The sequence below is a fragment of the Cetorhinus maximus genome, chromosome 15 (genome assembly GCF_964194155.1).
Source record: "Cetorhinus maximus chromosome 15, sCetMax3.hap1.1, whole genome shotgun sequence".
NCBI classification, from domain to species: domain Eukaryota; kingdom Metazoa; phylum Chordata; class Chondrichthyes; order Lamniformes; family Cetorhinidae; genus Cetorhinus; species Cetorhinus maximus.
Window position 1 is genome coordinate 1,691,239 of NC_135893.1, and position 21,072 is coordinate 1,712,310.

Below are 21,072 nucleotides of genomic sequence, written 5' to 3' on the forward strand. Positions count from 1 at the left end.
TGCACAAAGCTCTGCTTTAATCAGTCCAAAAGTGATGTACAGCTGCCAGTATAACTCAGGCCTAGTATTGTAACTAACTGCAGGTATTGTACCTCAAATCTGGCAACTTCATTTCATTTTCAACAAATATTGCATCAATGAGCTGCCTGTAATATCATGAATTCCTCAAACTGCACATCACAATCTGTAAATAGATCTATTGAATCTCTTTAGCCAGTGTTCATTCTCTAAGGTGAGCACCTTAAATCAAGAAACAAGCCACTCAGCACGTGTGGGTGTTGCATTAGTCAGATTAAAAAGAAACAAGACTGGTGGTGAAGCTGATAAATGAGGATACAATGGCCAGAATTTTGCCATCAGCAGAGAAGGAGCAGACAGCTGAGAGTTTTCAAAGGCTTCAAATTGGAGGCTTTGAAAAGTGGGAGCTCTGCTATTCACATCTCAGCTCATAGCAAGTCCCGTTCCCCTCTCACTCCTGTGCTCGCTGACCTACATTAACTCCTGGTCGAGTAATATCTTCATTTTAAAATTCTCATCCTTGTTTTCAAACCCCTCCAAGGCCTCACCCCTCCCATTTCTGTAGCTTCCTCTAGCCCCACAACCCTCTGAGATATCTGTGCTCCTCCAGTTCTAGCCTCTTGCGCATTCCCAATTTTAATCACTCCACCAGTGGCGGCCGTGCCTTCAGCTGCCTAGATCCCAAGCTCTGGTATACCCTCCCTACACCACTCCGCCTCTCTATCTCACTTTCCTCTTTAAGACTCTCCTTCAAAACATACCTCTTTGACCAAGCTCTTAGTCATCTGTCCTAATCCCTCCTTAAGTGTTTTGGTGCCATACTTTGATAAAGCTCCTGTGAAGCACCTTGAAATGTTTCACTATGTTAAAGGTGCTACATAAAGAAAAGTCGCTGTTGTTGTTGATGACTTTAATCTGGCATCTAACCCATCCCGGCGACCGCTGGTGGGGATCTGTGAGCAGGGCAAGAAGCAACAAAGCTGTTCAACCAATCAGATTAAAGAATCTATGCTATGACACAGACTAAAACAGGAAATAAATGTTTTTTTAATATTTATTGACAGGATGTGGGCATCGCCTACAAAACCACATTTATGGTACATTTCCAACTGCCCTTAACTGATCTGTTAAAAGGCCATTTCAGAGGACAGTTAAGAGTCGACCGTATTGGTCTGGGAGTGGAGGCACCGACAGGCCAGAACCAGAAAGACATCCCTCCCTGAAGGATATAAGTGAGCTAGATTGGTTTTTAAGCACAGTCCAGCAGTTACATGATCCCCATTACTGATCCTAGCTTTTTATTTCAGATTAATTCAATTAAATTTAATTGAATTCAAATTGCCCAGCCACACCAATTTGGATTTGAACTCATGGGTGGAATTCTCCCATAGCCCCCGCGGTGGGTTTAATGGCGGGTGGGATAGGGGAGAATGCAGCAGAGAGTCCAAAAATTGGTTTCACGCCATCCTAAAATGATGGTGGGATCCAATTGAGTTGCAATTCCTGCCACAGGCCAGCACGAAACCGGTTTGTATCCTGCCCACGCCTGATTGTCCAAGCCACCAGCGGGAGAACACGCCTGGACCAAGGTGACATGTACATATCAGGACCTACCTGAAGGTGGCCTGGGGCTGCCTCCAGAGGTCGGGATGGAGGTGTTGAGTGACCATGGACCCTGGAACATGCGGCAGTGGGTGGGGGGGAGCATCTATCTGGTGGATCTTCCAGCTTCAGTGTCTTCGAGGAGGTCCATCTTCCAGCATCAGAGTGTTCTTGGAGGTCCATCTCCTTCATTCAACTGTGGGTCAGTGATGTCCAGACGCCTTTTAAAAATGGCACCCGGATATGATGGCGGGGCATGATTCCCTCTGGGAAATCCCTGGCTGCATAATGAGGCCAGGGTCACATAATATGACACAAATTCCCAGCGGCCTATGCAGTGGGAAACACTCCCTGGACCCGCCCCGCCATAGGACTTAGTCCCAGACTGGGAGAATTCCACCATATCTCCAGATCACCAGTCCAGGCCTCTGGTTTGCTGGTTCAGTAGTATAACCACTATACTACCATTCTCCTATAAAGCAGGTAGTATAAACTAGATTTAAATTGTGTATATATAATTAAATCAATATTGGGAGATACAGATTGGTTTAAAGGAGGGAGAGAGAAATACCTGAGGGAATGAGACTCCACAGCTGTAAAAATAATTTTCAAAGCCAGAGAGGTTGTTTAGCAGTAATACTCACTTGTTTCACTGTTTACAGTTCACCAGAATCCACAGCCCAATCCTTTCAGCATCTTTAATAGAGAACTTGTCGACAACAACCCCAAGTTTATGCCATTAAAGTGATTTCACAACTGAGTCTATTGGTGAGAGAGAAAAACAGTGCATTCTGTGCAGGTTATCTCCAAAAGCATTTTCTGGATTTCCACATTAATTTGTGCATGTGTAGATGCCAGAGTTGCTGTCAGGTTGACCCCATAATAACAGCAAGCGCTGAAATCCTCATCATTATTATTACTGCAAAATCTAAACAATATACATTTGGCACTGAGTGAGCTATTCTATAACTGGTTATCTTTCAGAGATAAAAAAAATTGCACATCAATAGCTTTTGATAAACAATTAGTAAGAATCTATTGAAGACTGCATTTGTTATAAAATGGACAGTTTGAAAATTCCCAAGCACAGTATTTATATTCTCACTGCATGGCTAATTCAGCTTATTACAAGGGCAAATAGTGTGTGCTTTCCAAGTTCTGCATTAATCATGATTGTGGTGCTTTTGAAAAGTTCCAACTATTCCTCTAATAATGTTCCAAAGCAACTGAAAACAGATTCTAGTTTTTTTTTAAACTTTGAACGGACAGTAACCCTTGATGGCTCCGAGAATCAGTCCAGTTGCTTTGATCTTTTGAAATTTTTAACAGCACAGTTCTGTAAAATCACTGGCTCCTTTGGCCATCCATCCAATGTCTAAATATTGTTAAGCTTATTCACTGCGACATTAAAACACACACATCTCATCACCTCTGTTTTCTTTCATTCTTTCTATCTCACGGAGTCTCTCTGTAGCTTTCCAAACCCTTGCTGTCATTGTCTTTGTAGCTCGCTGCTCAAGCTCTTTGTGATTCTTTTTGTTCCTCTGTCTCCTTTACTGTACATCATCCAACCCCAATGCTCCCATCTCGTCCTGCTTCTCTCTCTTCCTCCTTTGAAGTTCTAATTCTAATGGTTAGCGAGATGAACAACTCCCCCCCTCCCCAAGGTCAACCTAAAAAGCACTTCATTACATTACAGACCAACCTCTCTTGACCCTACCTCCAGGCAGAGCAAGGAGTCACAACGCACCTTGTTCCCGAACCCTTCTTTCCCGTAAACTCCCCAAGAGACAGCAGGAGGTAAACTGAAGGTCTTCAGCAAAGATGGGCTATTGTTGGTAGGGGAAGGCGGGTGAAATTAAGAGAAGTAGTTGGGTAAGGGATCCAGTTAGGGGCATGGTCTGGAAGCAATCACACTCTGAGTAGAGGGAGGAGGTGTGCAGGAGAGAGGGAGAATGTGGGCAGGTCTGGGCCAAGGATTACTTTGAAAGGTAGTTGGCGCAGGAGTGGATCTCCAATTACATAGGGCAAGATTCGGGGCAAGGGAAACAACATGGCATGCTTGGTAGCAACCAATCAGAAGAAGGTACATGGAGCATAGAGGTCAGATTTAGTGGCCAGATAATTCCTTTAAACCAGTGAGATTATAAATAACTAACTGATAGATAAGCAAAAGGATGTCAGACAGCCATGTGATTTTAACATTTATATAACTATTTGTTTTTTTAAATACATGGAAATGCAAACAATGATGGTGCAGCTGAAACTGGGCTTTCACTGCTGAGGCTTCAATTTAAATTCAATCCAGCCTGAATGGAAGGTCTTTGTCATCTAGAGGTGATAAATACCCTCTATGAATGGAATCTGGTTAGCCACATACAGTCCCAATAGTCCCACTGTCAACCTCATTCAGCAAGATCAATGATGGCTAATGTGATACCTGTAAATATACAGGGTAAATATAGGAAGTTTTTAAAATAAAAACTGAGGTCTAGGCTCCTGGGAGAGAGTAAAGAGAACTGTGTTTTAATGACGATATACCAGTTATGTTAACGTTGCTCAGTGTCTGCAGTGGGAATGCGTTGCATTTCCCAGAACGAGCAGCTAAACAAACCGCTAAACAAAAAAAAATCAGAAAAAAATAGTTTTAAATTTTATTGTTTTTTATCCCTTTCAAATGTTCAGTAGAAAATTGAGAATTCACTGGAACTTTAATGTTATGCTGTGATTTTACATGAATTAGTGTAGTGCTCGGTGAAGGTGCACACAATATAACCATCTAAAAACTTCAAATGAAGATCGAGACTTTGAAGCCCATGCAGTTACACCACAAGACACAAATCCCAACTTTATAGAGGCTGAGCTGAACAGTTGATCAAAGCATTTCATCCTAGGACATCAGTTCAAATCCATTCAGACCCTTAGGGTGAAAGTTCCCTCTCTCAGCTCCCGCATGAAATTACCACGGTCATTTTGAAACCACTTTGAGAAGGCACAGAATGCAAAGGAAGCAATGCAAGGCTATACAAAGGACTGAGTCAAGGATTGAACGGTTTTGATTTTGAAAATGTTTGAAGGCCTCTTTAGAAAAGCTGGTCAAGAATCATTAGCTTAGAGATGCAAAAGAAAAAACACAAAAACTATAAGAGCAGTGTCTCCAGCCAGAGCATAGAGCCAAAGTGAGACAAACAGAACGGCCAAGTATGAAAAGGTGTTTATCTGCAGGATGTTGATCGCAAGAAAGTCAGTAACATGGAAATCTGACGATCAAAAACCAGAGAGAAAACATCAGACTGGCTTAAAAGATTTGACATTTCAATGAAGGGAATGTAAAGCATAGGATAGACTGGCAAAATGGATTTAAATCTCTTTAAAAGGAATAGCATCCTGAGATCACATATTCACGTAATCACCAATGCTGTGAATATCTAGTTCATGGTTTATATGTTTTACAGCATAAAACTAAAGGTCCTAAAACTAAACGTTACCTGTAGAAAAATGAGGGCATCTGATTGAGAAACTGATAAGCAACCCTGAAGTAAATTCAATTCAAACAAACCTAAGCCAATTAGCAAACAAAGGTTGGGGTCATGTTGACTTAAGAGGTCAGAGCTAGAAAGGCAAGATCATAAACATAAGGGAGCTTTCTCTTAGCTTTGTAATGATGTAAATCTGGGAAGCATTGTCCTGTCTTTGTTAGGAATATAAATTATTCATATGGTTTCCCAGAATCAGTGAAAAGTTTGGAATTAAAGGGTAGCTAAATTGTATTTCTACCTGGGAACAAGCCATATGTGTCACATTTTTAGAGGTAATATTTCAGGGTGGAGCCTTGGTTAGAAGATTATTTTGTTTGATTTATCTGTGTGGGTTTGCTGATAAAAGCAAGCAGTATAGTTTGGGTTTTGTGGGGGAACAGCAGGTGGAAGGTGAGGTCTAGCTTGCAGCTAGTGGAAGAAATCAACACTGGTCCTCAGAGCCTTATGGCAGAAAGCAGTGTGGAGAGTTAGCTTGGAAAGCTGTGAGAAGGCATTTGGGTATCTGCAGTAACCTGAACAAGGAGCTGAGGCTCCCACAGTCATGAGATCTGTAAAAAGGTGGATGGTCGCATAGCCAAAAAGTTAATGGAAGGACCCCCATAGAATCTTACCTCGGAGGATAGCTGGGACACTGGGGAGAATTAAAATGAGATCTGGAGGACATTTGGGTTAGTCACAGGAAAAGTGAATGAACCTTCAAGGTTTTGTAAGATAAGGGGTCTCTTGGTGGGGGGTGGGGGGTGGGGGTGGGGGAGGGGGGGGCAAGTTAAAAGTAGAACTGAGTTTATAGAATGAGTCTTTATAAGCTATAGTGTTAAGTTAATGGTGCTTGGTTTGTTTAATTTCTTTTTATACACAAAGTTTGCTTTTGTATAAAAATATGAAATCTTGAGGCATGGTTCGGTCAGTTAATTGCTGGGTATTTGGATTTCTTCTTTAAACATTAACGAACGTCAACAGGATTGTAACACTAAGCCCACCCATTTCCACTTCTGTAACATCACCCGACTTCGTTCCTGTCTCAGTTCATCTACTGCTGAAATTCTCATTCATGCCTTTGTTATCTCTAGACTTGACAATTCCAATGTACTCCTGGTTGGTCTCCCACATTCAACCCTCTGTAAACTTGAGGCCATCAAAACTCTGCTGCCCACGTCTTAATTCACATTAAGTCCCGTTTGCCTATCATCCCTTTGCTCGCTGACCTACACTGGCTCCTGGTCAAACAGCATCTTGATTTTAAAATGTTCATCCTTTTCTTTTCCAAATCTTTCCGTGGCCTCACCCCAGCTTATCTCTATAATCTCCCCAGCCCCACAACTCTCTGAGATATCTGATTTAGTCTAATTGTGGCCTCTTGAGCATCCCCAATTTTAATCACTCCGCCATTAGCGGCCTTGCCTTCAGTTGCCTGGGCCGCAAGCTCCAGAATATCCTCCCTGCACCTCTCTGCCTCTCCACCTCACTTTTCTCCATTAAGACACTCCTTAAAATCTCTTTGGCCAAGTTTTTGACCATCTGCCCTAAAATCTCCTCATATTGCTCTGTGTCATATTTTGTTTAATACTGATCTTGTCACGTTAATGGCTCTATAGAAATAAAAGTTGTTTCTAGAAGGGTGAATGATGTTCATTTACAGATAGAATCATAGAATGGTTATGGCACAGGAGGTAGCCATTTGGCCCCTCACTTCTGTACTGGTTCTCTGAAGGAGCAATTCACCTAGTGCCACTCCCCTGCCTTTCCCCCATGGCCCCGCAAATTTTTCCTCATCAGTTAATAACACAATTTCCTCGAGTGCCTCAACTGACCCTGCCTCGCCCACACTCGGAGGCAGTGCATTCCAGATCCTAACCACTCACTGTGAGAAAATGTTTCTCATGTCTCCGTTGCTTCTTTTGCCAATTACCTTAAATTTGTGCCCTCTGGTTCTCGATACTTCAGCCAATGGAAACAGTTTCTCCCTATCTACTTTCTCCAGATGTCTCATGATTTTGAATACCTCTATCAAATATCTTCTCAACCTTCTCTTCTCCGAGAGCAGGTCCCAACTTCCCCAATCTTTCTATGTAACTGAAGTTCCTCATCCTTGGAACCATTCTCCTGACTCTTTTCTGCAACCTCTCTAATGCCTTCAGATCCTTCCTAAGTGTGGTGCCCAGAACTGGACGCAATACTCCAGTTGAGGCCATAGCAGTGTCTAACATAACCTCCTTTCTCTTGTACTCTATGCCACTATTAATTAAGCCTAGGATACTCTATGCTTTATTAACCGCTCTCTCAACCTGTCCCACCACCCTCAATGATTTATGCACATATACATACAAGTCCCTCTGTTCTTGCTCCCCCTTTAGAATTGTACCCTTTATATTATCTGAGTTCTTCCTACCAAAATGAATCACTTCACACTACTCTGCATTAAATTTCATCTGCCACTTACCTGCCCAATCCACCAACCTATGTCCTTTTGAAGTTCTACACTATTATCCTCATGGTTTACCATACCTTCAAATTTATCATCTGAAAGTTCTGAAATTGTGCCCTGTGCACCAAGGTCTAGGTCACTATACATGAGGAATAGCAGGGGTCCCAAGACCGTTTCCTGGGGAACTCCACTATTAACCTTCTTCTAGACCGAAAAGCAACCATTCACCACAATATCAATGCGGCTACTGTCCCTTTTATTCCATGAACTCAAGCTTTGCTCAAGTCTGTGATGCATCACTTTATCAAATACCATTTGGAAGTTCATGTGCACCACATCAACAGCATTACCCTCATTAATCCTCTCAGTTACCTCATCAAAAAACTCAAGCAAGTTAGTTAAACATAATTTGCCCTTGACAAATCTGTGCTCAATGTCCTTAATTAACCCACATTTACTCAAGTGACTATTAATTTTATCCCGAATTATTGTTTCTAAAAGTTTCCACGTGACTGAGGTTAAACTGACTGGCCTATAGTTATTGGACTTACCTTCACACTCTTTTTTTTGAACAAGGGTATACCATGTCCCATTCTCCAGTCCTCTGCAACCACTCGAGTCTAAGGAAGACTGAAATATTATTGCCGGTGCCTTTGCAATTTCCACTCTCACTTCCTTCACCCGGTCCTAGTGCCTTATCAACTTTTGGTACAGCCAATCTCTCCAACACCTGTTCCTTATCAATTTTAAACCCTTCAAGTGTCTGAACCACTTCATCATGACCTGGCAGCATATTTTCCTGTGGTAAAGATAGATGCACAGTATTCTTTAAATATCTCAGCCATGTTCCCAGCCCACATGGGTAAATCTCCTTTTTGGTCCCTAATTAGCTCAACTCCACCTCTTACCACTTTGAATATTTATATGCTTATGGAAGACTTTTTATGTTAGCTGCCCATCTCTTCTCATATTCTCTCTTTCCTTCTCTTATTTGCTTTTTCAAATCCCCCCTGAACCTTCCATAATCACTTTAGTTCTCAAATATATTAATTAATGATTTAATTAAAAAGGTAGAAAAGGCTTGAGGGGCCGAACGGCCTGCAATGTATCTGCCCCTAGATGACACTTCTGCTTGCCCCAAAAAAAAGCCACCACTCATTTTATACCTTCTACATTTGTATTTTCCACTAGGTTTCATGTACTTTAATGTTTTTATTCATCCAATACAATTGATGGAATTTTTATGTGAGCTTACATAGTGTCTACTCACTGAACTATTAGGGGAACATAACCCTCTTATTATTGGGCAGTGGTTAGATAATTGGTGCAAGATTGGACGAGTATTAAAGCTTATCACGTTGTCTCACTTTGTCATTACTGCAGAATTCCTAATATGACCATTAAATGATTTACATCCAGTTTAGAATTCTTTATCATCAGATTCAAATCCCTGGCATAATGTAACAAGTAAAACTATGGTTTTGAATGGACTGTCTGAAAGCAAATCTCTCAGAATGAGTAATTCCACAAAGACCTGACAATGGCATGAAAACAACAGATGGCGTTCCTGCTGTAACAGTCTGGGGTTTTCAAACATCCAATAGAGGCAATAAGAGTATATTTAGCACTGTTGATGACATACACAATAAACTGTACGTTAATATTAAAAACCTAGGAGGAAATTTCCAATGTCCATAGACTTAAAATAATGAATGCGGAAATCTTTAGGTGTCATTATAATATGTGCCAGATCAGAGCAGGGATGGGCCATTCTCAAGGATTTGGTAACTAAGATTAAAACACGACTGACAATTCTGTTTTTTTTTAAACATTCCGTATCCCATACAGTCTGTAGTAAGTTCTATGCATTGGATTTTCTTGTGAATGAGATGGCAACAAACATAACTGAAGCAGTGCGATAAAGAAACAACCTGAAATGTTAACCGTTTCTCTCTCCACAGATGTTGCTAGCATTACTGAATATTTCCAGCATTTTTTGTTCTTATTGCAGTATTTAATTACATATGATCCTTCACCCCCAACCCTCCTGACTGTATATTTGTGTTGCAAGAGAAATCGATTGTAAAAAGAGTTTTCACAGTAGTGTCTACTTTTCCAAAATTACAAGGACTGAACACTCCGAATAGAAAGATCCTCCACAACATTTTTGGAGTTTGACCATACCTGTGGGAGAATACAATAAGTATGTTGCTTCAGTGCTTTTTCAAGCTTTGATGACAAGTACTTTGCTGTAGCCAGCACACTATCGGAGCAATCAGTGCAAAGCCAGAGGCGTTGTAAAAAATATCCAGTCAAGGTCCCTCATAATTTTGCAAACAGAAGTAACTGTGGGCTTATATTTTGCAATGCATCTTTCCAGCTCTAAACTTACAGCACCAGCATGAATTCCCTCCTCCCACACCTTCCTGGTAAAAGAACAAATACAAAGCTCCCAAATAGAGCAAGATCAAAGAAATAAAGAACTGCCAAATAGTAATAGTGGATGACAACACCTACTGTACCAGGGATGGAGAACAGGAAAGATAATCAAAACCTGCTCATTGACATTATTCTTTAGCTCACTTGCCTTTCCTGGCAGAATATTACTAGATATTCAATCATTGCTCAAATAGAAAATAAAATATGATATACTGTTCAATCAGCCACTATTCAATAAGTATGATTGTTTGCCAGTCAGTTCTCATGCCCTACTTATAATAATTAGAAAAATATTCTATTAACCTGGCATAGCAGTGATGACTGAATGACACAGTCAGTTGGGTACAAGCCTTTTGCCATTGGCAAAGGGGAGTCCTTTTTTAGTTTAGCATTGAGGCAAGTCATTGGTGCAGTGAAGTGGGAGCTGAATGATTCATAGGACAGCACCTACATTGACCCTGGATTCTTTGGTACAGAGACCAGGTGACTAAATTGGCAAAATGCTCCAACCTCCAGCATCAACATCCTTCACCCTGATGAGCACAAATTTCACAGAAAGTAAATTTCCAAAGCAGGTTTTCGGAAATTAGGATAACCCATCTGGTGATGGTGGACCAGCACCTGTTGTTCATCCTGCCTCACTCCACTTTCCTTTGAAGTCAATGGTGTGTAACAAGGAGCCAATCTGCTGCCTGTTTGTGCTCTGCCAAAGTTCAATCTCACTCCTACAATTTGTTTTAAGCAACATGGGGACCTCTATCACTCTTCCAAATGGTTTGTAAGGGATTAGAATGTAATGCATTTGTTTTGAAAAACCTCAATTATACAGTAAGACAATGAGGTGTAATATATTCTAACTGCAAACCCCTTTCGTAGAATGCCATGTCAATTTTTCTGAGGGAACTGAAACTGCCTAGACAAAGACCATGGACAGAACTCAATGAAATGTACCCTTCCAGGTCACAAAAAGCAGATTAACAAACATGAAGTATGAAACCCACAGCTTCTGTTACATAAACCTGATCCTTTAAATGGTTCAAGCAGTCATCAACAGTGCTATCAAACAGTACTTGCCTAGCAATAACCTGCTTACTGACATTCAGTTTGGGTTCCGCCAGGATCACTCAGCTCCTGACCCCATTACAGCCTTGTTTCAAATATGGACAAAAGAGCTGAACTCCAGAGGTGAGGTGAGAGTGACTGCTCTTGACATCAAGGCCGCATTTGACCGAGTGTGGCATCAAGGAGCTTCAGAAAAACTGGAATCAATGGGAATCAGGGGGAAAACTCTCTGCTGGTTGGAGTCGTACCTAGCACAAAGGAACATGATTGTGGTTGTTGGTTGTCAATCATCTCAGTTCCAGGACATCACTGCAGGAGTTCCTTAGGGTAGTGTCCTAGGCCCGACCATCTTCAGCTGCTTCATCAATGATCTTCCTTCCATCATAAGGTCAGAAGTGGGGATGTTCGCTGATGATTGCATAATGTTCAGCACCATTTGCAGCTCTTCAGACACTGAAGCAGTCTGTGTCCAAATGCAGCAAGACCTGGACAATATCTAACAAGTGGCAAGTAACATTCGCGCCACATAAGTACCAGGCAATGAACACCTCCAACAAGAGAGAATGCAACCATCGCTCTTTGACATTCAATGGCATTACTATTGCTGAATCCCCCACTATCAATATCCTGGGGGTTACCATTGACCGGAAACTGAACTGGACTAGCCATAAAAATACTGTGGCTACAAGAGCAGGTCAGGTCAGAGGCTAGGAATCCTGCGGCAAGTAACTCATCTCCTGACTCTCCAAAGCCTGTCCACCATCTACAGGGCACCAGTGGAATACTCTCCACTCACCAGTATGCGTGCAGCTCCCACAACACTCAAGAAGCTTGACACCATCCAGGACAAAGCAGCCCACTTGATTGGCACCACATCCACAAACATTCACTCCCTCCACCACCGACGCACAATTGCAGCAGAGTGTACCATCCACAAGATGCACTACGGAAACTCACCAAGGCTCCTTACACAGCACCTTCCAAACCACAACCACTACCATCTAGAAGGACAAGGGCAGTAGACACATGGGAACACCACCGCCTGAAGTTCCCCTCCAAGTCACATACCATCCTGACTTGGAAATATATTGCCGTTCCTTCTCTGCCGCTGGATCAAAATCCTGTAACTCCCTCCCTAACAGCACTGTGGGTGTACCTACACCACATGGAGTGCAGCGGTTCAAGAAGGGAGCTCACCACCACCTTCTCAAGAGAAATTTTTCCCAATTTTTCCATAGCTGTTCTCATATTTGTATTTCTTTATACCAGGCAGCATCTAAGTGAATCCTCTCTATGTGGCTTAACACCTTTTCTTTAATATGGAACCCAAAAATTGGCACATACCACTCAAACTGTAATCTTACTAAGATACACTACTGCACCTTGAGCTACTTCTTTGCCATGAAACACAATATTCCATTACCTTCTTGGGGAATTTGAACATGGATATTGCAAGCGTGGATCCCCATTCACCTTTTTGCATAAACAGTAGTGAAGAGTTACTGGAACTGCTGATGGAGGTTATCTTTATGGCACTACCACCAGAAGCAGCTCCATCTTTGGCCACAGGACGACAAGGCAAATGAGCAACTTCTGCCTTTGGTGGCAGCAAGAATCAAGAGATGTGTTTTTTCATGCTGCCTCTGGAGGCTGGGTACCAAAGTGACAAGGTAAACAGCAATCATCCTGGCCTATAACTTTTTTTTTGGCTCTAAGCGTTTCTCTCATGAATACCTGCTCAGACACCCTGCAGGCACTGGGCATGTTACAGCAGCCAGAAATGCAAGTTACAAATTAGGCTTTCAAACACACATACCATTTTCACAATGCAAATTGAAAAATTCTGTAAAACATTCACAACAGACAATGTAACAATAGATCTCAGAGTCTCCTACCTTGAGATATGACCGTGTAGAGTACGAAGGCTGTGATTCTGGGCTTGGTGGTTCTAATGAACTGGAGATGTTGTGATCTTCCCCATCATGCTTCCTATTATGAGGAAAATTAATTATTGGCTTGGTGAAACTGTGTTTGTCCATTTTCTTTCCTGTAAACTTCTTTCACTGCTTCTCCAATGATATGAATCTACACTGGGTACAATTCTACAAGCCCCGGTCAAGCTCCAGTGACCAATAGGCATTCTTCAGGTGAGCCCAGTAAGCCAGCAGAATATCCGAGCATAGGAGCATCATAACTAAACCCAGCCCTCTGCTGACCCAACATGGCCACAAGGATATCTTCCATATGGCTTAATGGATAGTTATCACAAGTCGCAGAGACAGAGTTAGTACTGTGCAGAACCTGCAGATCCAATTATAAACTTAACCATCTTGACATTATCAATGTAAAGGGGCACATGAGGCAAACTGTGCTCCTGAAAAGTGGAATCCCTGGTTGATTTTCTTTCCTTCTTCCAAGCGCACTGAGACCAATTATTACATTCCTTCTACCAACGTGGTGAAGATGATCTAATTTGACAGACCCCAGGGATGGAACTGGGGTTCCGCCAACTCCATACGTTTCAATAGGACTCCAGGTAATGGGACTATCAGGGAGTTGGCTTCATGAAACTGTTTCAAATATTTACAACATTGTAAAGTCCCAACATACCTTTAATAGTATTTTACCTGAACCAAGAAAAACCTCTCTTTATTTATATCCTCACTACTTTTTTTCCCCTCATTCAACTGAATTTTGTCCATTAGTAAAATAATCGTAAATGCGCTCCTGTGTTTCAATGTAATCAGTAAGGGAAGGTAAACTGACAGATGCAATACAGATTCACGGCAGTAAACCTTAGCTGTTTCACTCCCAAATGCAACATTCTAGATCTTTAATGTACCAGCATTGGGTTCCTTTATCATTTAAAATAATTACACAACGCAATAAAGCAACTTAACTTTGTTTGCACTTTGCAAAATACTTAAAATATTGCAACAATAAGATTAAAATTAAAATGAAGATTTCCCTTCTCCATATATGGCTGCTGAATCTAGGATTAACTGGGGACATTTTACTTTCTCTTTAGTACAGAGCCCATCACCTGCAAAATGCTCGAATCCCCAAGATTACTGTAACGAGGCTGAGATTCATTGTGAAAGAACATAGCAGAAAGACTGACTCTTTTGTGACTCTCGACTGATAACCCAGCTAAGGTCCCTGTTACCACGCAGAAATGCTGACACAGTGCAAGAGATTTCTTCAACCTTTTAACAGATGTGATAATCCTGTGTACTTTCAACCTCAGCTGCTGTTTTAATGCCAATTACCATAAAACATCCACTTGAAATATCTCAGTGGATCTTTGGAGCATTTACAGGTGAAAAGAAAAATATAGCGGAATCATGCACTGCTTAGGCAAAACAAAAATATCTACATATGTAAAAGGTTGGCCTGTACATTGAGATCCTTAGTTAAAACCTGCTGCAGGTGAAAGACAAAACAATGATTTAACTTCACTTACTTTGTTAAAGCAGTCAAAAAAAAAAACTTGGCACTGCCAGGGTTGTAGGGTTATATCACTGCAGAGATTCAAACCAACCTTTACAACAAAGCAGCACAGCACTGCACTGCCCTTCAGTCGCAGCTTAAACTCCTGTTAAAATCATCAGCACACACTACGGAAGAAGAAAGAGTAAAGCCGCCCACTCTTTAGAAACACTGCTTCCCCAGGAATGGAAATTGCCCAGTAAAGCATACACTATTCGAGTCTTTGCTTTGCATTCATTAAGTGTGGCTTAATTAAGCAGACCGCTCCAGAAGGAATGTTGTCATGGCAACAAGTTTTGGGATTCACATCAGACCCATAGGCATTTGGTGCTAGTGGGCTGGGGGGTGGTAGTGGGGGGCTGGAAGAGAGGGGAAACAAACAGAGAGAGAGAGAATGGTATTGGCAGCTTTAGGTTCCTAGGGGCTTCTTTATTCGTAGGATCCTGGATGCTGCAGACGTGCTAGAAAACAATAATTACAACCTTACCAAGAGCATGGCTGAAGCCAGCAGATGCAGGTGTAATCTTTAATAGCATCAGGTTTCAGTAACATGGCATAGGCCTTTCTCCAAAGGACATTGGTGGACTTTCACTGGCAATAGGAGCTTTTCACATATGGAGAACAATTTTGCGTTTAACTTAGGAAATGGAGCTTTCCGGCAAAAGGAATAGACAGCAATGGTGATCAGGAGTGCTTACAAATGTACGAATGTTTTGTGAGGGGCTGCTGTGTCAGCAAACCTGTTTTTTTTCCCCACTTTACACACAGGAGTGACATCAGGGAATCGGTTCATCTCTCAAAAATAAACACATTTCATTTCTGACAACAGCCACAAGAAAATGAATGACTTCCTAAACTTTCCCAAGTTATCGGATGGTAAAACACAGTTTAAATTAGGGCAGCACTGCAGCAGTTACATAATGGATCATAAAACAGATTATATGTCATTTAACAAAAACAGCACTGGCTGAACTTTAAAATAATAAAACATTAATTGCTGTAATTAATCAATGTTTGATACAAATTGAACAAGGTGAACATGCCATTTCTATTTATAGCATCTAATTTTCTTCATTTCCTGCCAAAAATCATTCTCAGAAGCATATAATTATAAAAAGCAAGTAACTCTAGAACAGTGAATTAGCATTAAAAACAGAGTGTAAAAGCAACAGGAATAGAATAAATGAATGAATCAAAGAAACTCCGTCCACATAGGTTAAATGTAAGTTTGCAGAGATCTCCAAACTGCTGTGTAATGTTTTAATACATAGGTTCCAAGTGTTCAACAACTTGTTTCCACAGAGACTAAAAGTGTAATGTAGCATTGCAAAGAGTAAGCAAGGTTCCTGCATTGAAGGTTCTCATTGAAGGACTGGCTGGACCATCTGCAATCACTGCAGAAGCACCAAAGTGAAGTGAGATGTTTTAGGCAACAGTCACATCTGGTGACCAGTCCATTGCCTGAACCTAATTACTGCTATAAACCCAACTTTGATAACAACCTCCATCTGTCACTCATGTTACATATTCACACTGCAATCAATACAGCCATTGCAATAATATTTAATTCAGAAACTAGTTTGAATTTCTAGGTACATCAGCAAGTAAATCTAATATTTCACAGAAAGAATAAAGAATTTGTATTTGTCTAGCCCCTGTCAAGATTTCAGATAATCTCAAAGTGCTTCACAACCAATTAAGTAAGTTTGAAATGTAATCCCTCTTTTAATGTAGAGAGCTGTAGCAGCCAATGGGCAGGCGGGCGCGCGCCCGACCTGATCGGGTGTAAAATCACGTACGATGGCGTCAGGCAAACGTCCCGATGTCGTTGCGCACTGTCAGGGTCTTTCGGTCAGTGAGAGCGTGAGAGAGTCGGCAGTGCGCCCGCCAACAATTAAGAGGCCGGTTTAGGCCCTTAAGCAAGTAATTAGTTTGTATTTTTCACTGCCCGCTCAACATTTCGGTTGGCTGCGGGCAAATATGCCAGGCGGCCTTTGCTATTTTTAATGAAACCTCATCCACGGGCAGGATGAGGTTTCCAACAGCAAATATAAAACCAGTAAAAAAAACTTCTGCCATCATTTCAAACATGTCCCTCTTCATGTGACTGAGTCACATGTGGGGACATGTTTATAACATCTTATAAATCTTTATTTTTGTTTCTCCAATTCTTCAGCTCCCTGAGGCAGCTCTGTGCCCTCGGGGAGCTGTCAGTGTGCGCTCCCGTACGCATGCGCAGACTTCCACGCTCGCTCTCTTCCCACCCCCACCTCGGCAGCGCTGAGCGTTTCAGCGCGCCTTTCACGCTGGCCGGCCATTAATTGGCATGAATTAGCAGTCGAGGCCAGATTGCGGGCGGTGGTCCATTTTGCAGTCACTGCTGGGCTCACCCACCACGCCTGCTGGATGAAGGGAAAACCCTTTACATTGTGTGCACAGAAAGCTCCCACAAACAGCAATGGAATAAATGACCAAACAGTTTGTTTTAGTGATGTTGTTTGGGGGATAAAATATTGGCAGGCACACCTGCTCTTCTTCAAATCATGCCACAGCATCCCTTATATCCATCTGAGGGGGCAGACTTAATTGGCCAGGATTTTGCATCTCATTCAAAAGATGGTACCTCCAACAGTGCAGCGCACCCTCAGTACTGCACTGAAGTGACAGCTGAGATGATTAGTTCAAGTATCTGGCACGTTATTTGACCCAGGTCAAAGTGCCATCACCAAGCGAAGGTTGGGGTGAGAGCTGCCCTCAAGGTGACTATTGTCACGACAACGGGAAATTGAGACTGAGTGAGATCTACCAATAACTTCACCAGCTAACCAAAAACATATTGTTTAAAGAGGACCTATTTTTAAAAAAATACACCAGTCACCTGGTGTCTGGTATTGTAAATTGACTACTTTTCTGGAAAATTCCTATATGGATTGCACTACAGACCTGCCCTGATGTTGCACAGAATTTCACACCTGGGGGTATCAAGGTCAACTTCAAAAAAGGGACTCTTAAAACAAATGCAATAAAAATATGATTCTGTCCTGACAATGGGGAACTGATGGCTAGCCAGGGTATACCCAACAGACACTCAAAGCCCACTGTGGAGGATGAAATAGCCCCATTTCCTGTTGGTTTCTGCTATGTTGCAATGTGTAAAAAGTTTCTGATGAAAGATCAAAAAATGTGATTACTTGTTCTACAACAATGACTGCAAGACATATTAAAAAAATTCCTTTCTTGGAATATACAGACAGGAGGTTTTTAAGAACTGGTTTTGCCAAGCCAGAGACAGAGAAAAGTCATCAAAGTCATCTGGAAAAACTGAAGAGAGCAGCAAGAAATCTCTTTCTCTCTGAAGCTAAGAAAAGCCTTATCTCTTAACAGTCTAACTTTTTTTATTCATTTACGGTACATGGGCTTCTCTGGCTGGTCAAGTCATTTTTTGAATGAGACAGAAGCCCAGCAAATCAAAGTTGTATCCCATTTTCCTTGCTTCCTATTGTGTTCCCAAATTCCTCCCTTCCAACCTACTAGAATTTCAGGTCTTCTGTATTTTGCTGACTTTCTATTCTTCTGAGCAATTCTAACCCCAAATAAATCTGAATATTAGCTTTAACCTGAATGCTTCAGTCCAACAGTCACTACGTTTTGGAAGAAAGATGAGAATGTATCAATCTCCAGTGCACTGAAGACAATTATTATTCTTATGGCATATTAAACTGGGTAAGGATGCAGGTTTTGGTTTGGAAATAGCCATTTTGCTGTGAGCAAAACTTCATGTTTCCCTACTTATAATAATAGGAAAAATATTCTATTAACCGGGCAGAGCAGTGAAGACTGAATTATACAGTCGGAGTGCCACAGGGACCAGGTGCTGGGGCCACAATTATTTACAATATATATTAATTGGATGAGGAAAGTGAATGCACTAACGTCAAGTTTGTGGATGACACAAAAATAGGTGGGAAGGCAAGTGATGACAAAGACACAGAGTCTACAGAGGGATATAGACAGGTTAACTGAGTAGGCAAAAACTTGGCAGCTGGAATATATTGTGGGAAAAGGTGAGGTTATGCACTTTGGCAGGAAGAATAGAGGAGCTCAATATTATTTAAATGGAGAAAGACTGCAGAAGGCTGCAACACAGAGGGATTTGGGAGTCCTCGTGCATGAATCACAAAAAGCCAAAATACGAATTCAGCAGGTAATAGGGAAGGGAAATGGAATGTTGGCCTTTATTTCAAAGGGAATGGAGTATAAAAATAGGGAAGTCTTGCTAAAACTATACAAGGCACTAGTTAGACCACACCTAGAATACTGTGAACAGTTTTGGTCCCCTTATCTAAGGAAAGATATATTGGAGACAGTCCAGCAAAGGTTCACTAGGTTGATCCTGGGGATGGAGGGATTTTCTTATGAGGAGAGGTTGAGTAGGTTGGGCCTGTACTCATTGGAGTTTAGAAGAATGAGAGGTGACCTTATTGAAACATATAAGATTCTTAGGGGGCTTGAGAGGGTAGATGCTGAGAGGTTGTTTTGCCTTGTGGGAGAGTCTAGGACCAGAGGGCATAATCTCAGAGTAAGGGGTCACCCATTTAAAACAGAGATGAGAAGGAATTTCTTCTCTCAGAGGGTAGTGAATCTGTGGAATTCTTTACCGCAGAGGACTGTAGAGGCTGGGTCGTTAAGTATATTCAAGGCTGAGATAGACAGAGTTTTAATCAGTAAGGGAATCAAGGGTTATGGGGAAAAGGCAGGAAAGTGGAGTTGAGGATTATCAAATCAGCAATGATCTCATTCAATGGTGGAGCAGACTCGATGGGCTGAATGGCCCACTTCTGCTCCCACATCTTTTGGTCTTATAGACGCATGTGGAATCTGATTTGAAGAATCACTCTTGTGCTGCTGCTGATACCAGCACCTTACAGTTGCCCTAACTACGATCAGCTACCTGAGCACAGACCGGGAATGGCACTTAGATCTGCGTGGCTCGGAACCACGGTAGTTACATACTAAGACCTTGGGGGAGTCTTCTTGTTTGCTAACAGTATATAATTAAAAGGGAGCTATAAAAAAGACAACTGGCAAGAACATGGTTGCACTTTAAACAGTGCTGTGCATATTTGAGTGCAGTGTCGATTAGACTGTCTGAAGAAATACTGTAGCTATAATCAGAATTACTTTTCAAATAGTGGAGGAATCAAACTTTCGAGTGGTCCAATTCCATCTACACCAACATTTTAATTGGCAAAAGGTTTGTTTTTCTCTCTCCACAGACACTACCAAACCTGTGGAGTATTTCCAGCATTCTCTGTGTTTACTTTGACTGATTGAGCATTACAGTTAAATGTATCTGTTTGTTATCTGAACATATGGTATACCAGCTTCCATTTCTAAAGCAAAGAACACATCACTGATTACAATGTTTTACCGATACCCAAACCCATATAATGAGCTGGAGATAATGTCAAGAGAATATTTATCCATCTACTCTGCCCATATCTTTGATAACCATAACATTATAGAATAGAATCAGAATGGTTACAGCACAGGAGGAGGCCATTCGGCCAGTTGAGTCCATGCCGGCTCTCTACAAGAACTCAGCTAGTCTTACAACCCTGCCCTTTGCCTGGAATGCTTTATCTTCAGATGATTATCCAATTCCCTTTGGAAATCCATGATTGAACCTGCCTCCACCACACTCTCAGGTTGTGTATTCCAGACCCTAACCACTTGCTGCGTAAAAAATGCTTTCTCATATTTCAATTGGTTCTTTTGTCATTGACCCTATAGCAGCATTCTCTGGTTCTTGAATCTTCTGCCAAAAGGAGCAGTTTCTCTCTGTCCAATCTTCCTAGACCCCTCATGATTTTGATGAATCAGTGAAATCTCACTGATGCATCATAGTATAATTTGCAAAAATCTCTATTTGATCTCAGAACTATTAAGGAATTATTCTGTAGTTACAGTTAATTACCTGCTTTATTATGGCACAGTGGTTCTGGCCAGGGAGCTGGGAGGATCAATCACCTGTGTCGTTACATGATTGTGAATCAGCTTTTGCCATCATTATCCTGTGAAACTGACAGAAACTTTAGCATCTGCACATGGACAGTAGCACATGGAATCGGAAGTTGCTGTCAGTAATTCCCTGCTTCTCCACAAGAAGCACTGTTTAATTTCCTGCAGGCAGCAATCTTTAGAAATCACTGAACTGAACAGTTTAATGTTTACATTGTAATATTGCTGTTAAACTACATCCCTCCAAAAAAAGTTACACCTTGTTAATGAGGTGTGACTGGGTTTAATCATAACTATTGCCGAACAACCTCTCTGCCCTGAAAAACTAGTTTTATATTTTATATTTGTGCAATGTCAATCTTTTTCACTTTGATAAATTTCCATTGATTTTTAGAATAATCATCAAAAACATGTTAATGATATTTCAGCTTCTAATAGGCGTGTCCCAATCTTTATTTCACTTCACGCAAAATTTAT

The 21,072-nt window shown here is 41.4% G+C and overlaps 1 protein-coding gene across 13 annotated transcripts in view; it reads right to left on the minus strand.

Annotated features, from left to right (window-relative positions):
- Window positions 1-21,072, minus strand: part of LOC144690357 (rap1 GTPase-activating protein 1-like) — a 573,401-nt gene that overhangs the window by 134,810 nt on the left and 417,519 nt on the right. For all 13 annotated transcript variants that reach the window (XM_078557766.1, XM_078557759.1, XM_078557767.1 and 10 more), the window contains one exon: window positions 12,981-13,074. Coding sequence is in view for 11 of the 13 variants with exons in the window: in XM_078557759.1 (XP_078413885.1) it covers window positions 12,981-13,074 (94 nt within the window). In the remaining 2 variants the exon portion in view is untranslated. The remainder of the gene's footprint in view (window positions 1-12,980; window positions 13,075-21,072) is intronic.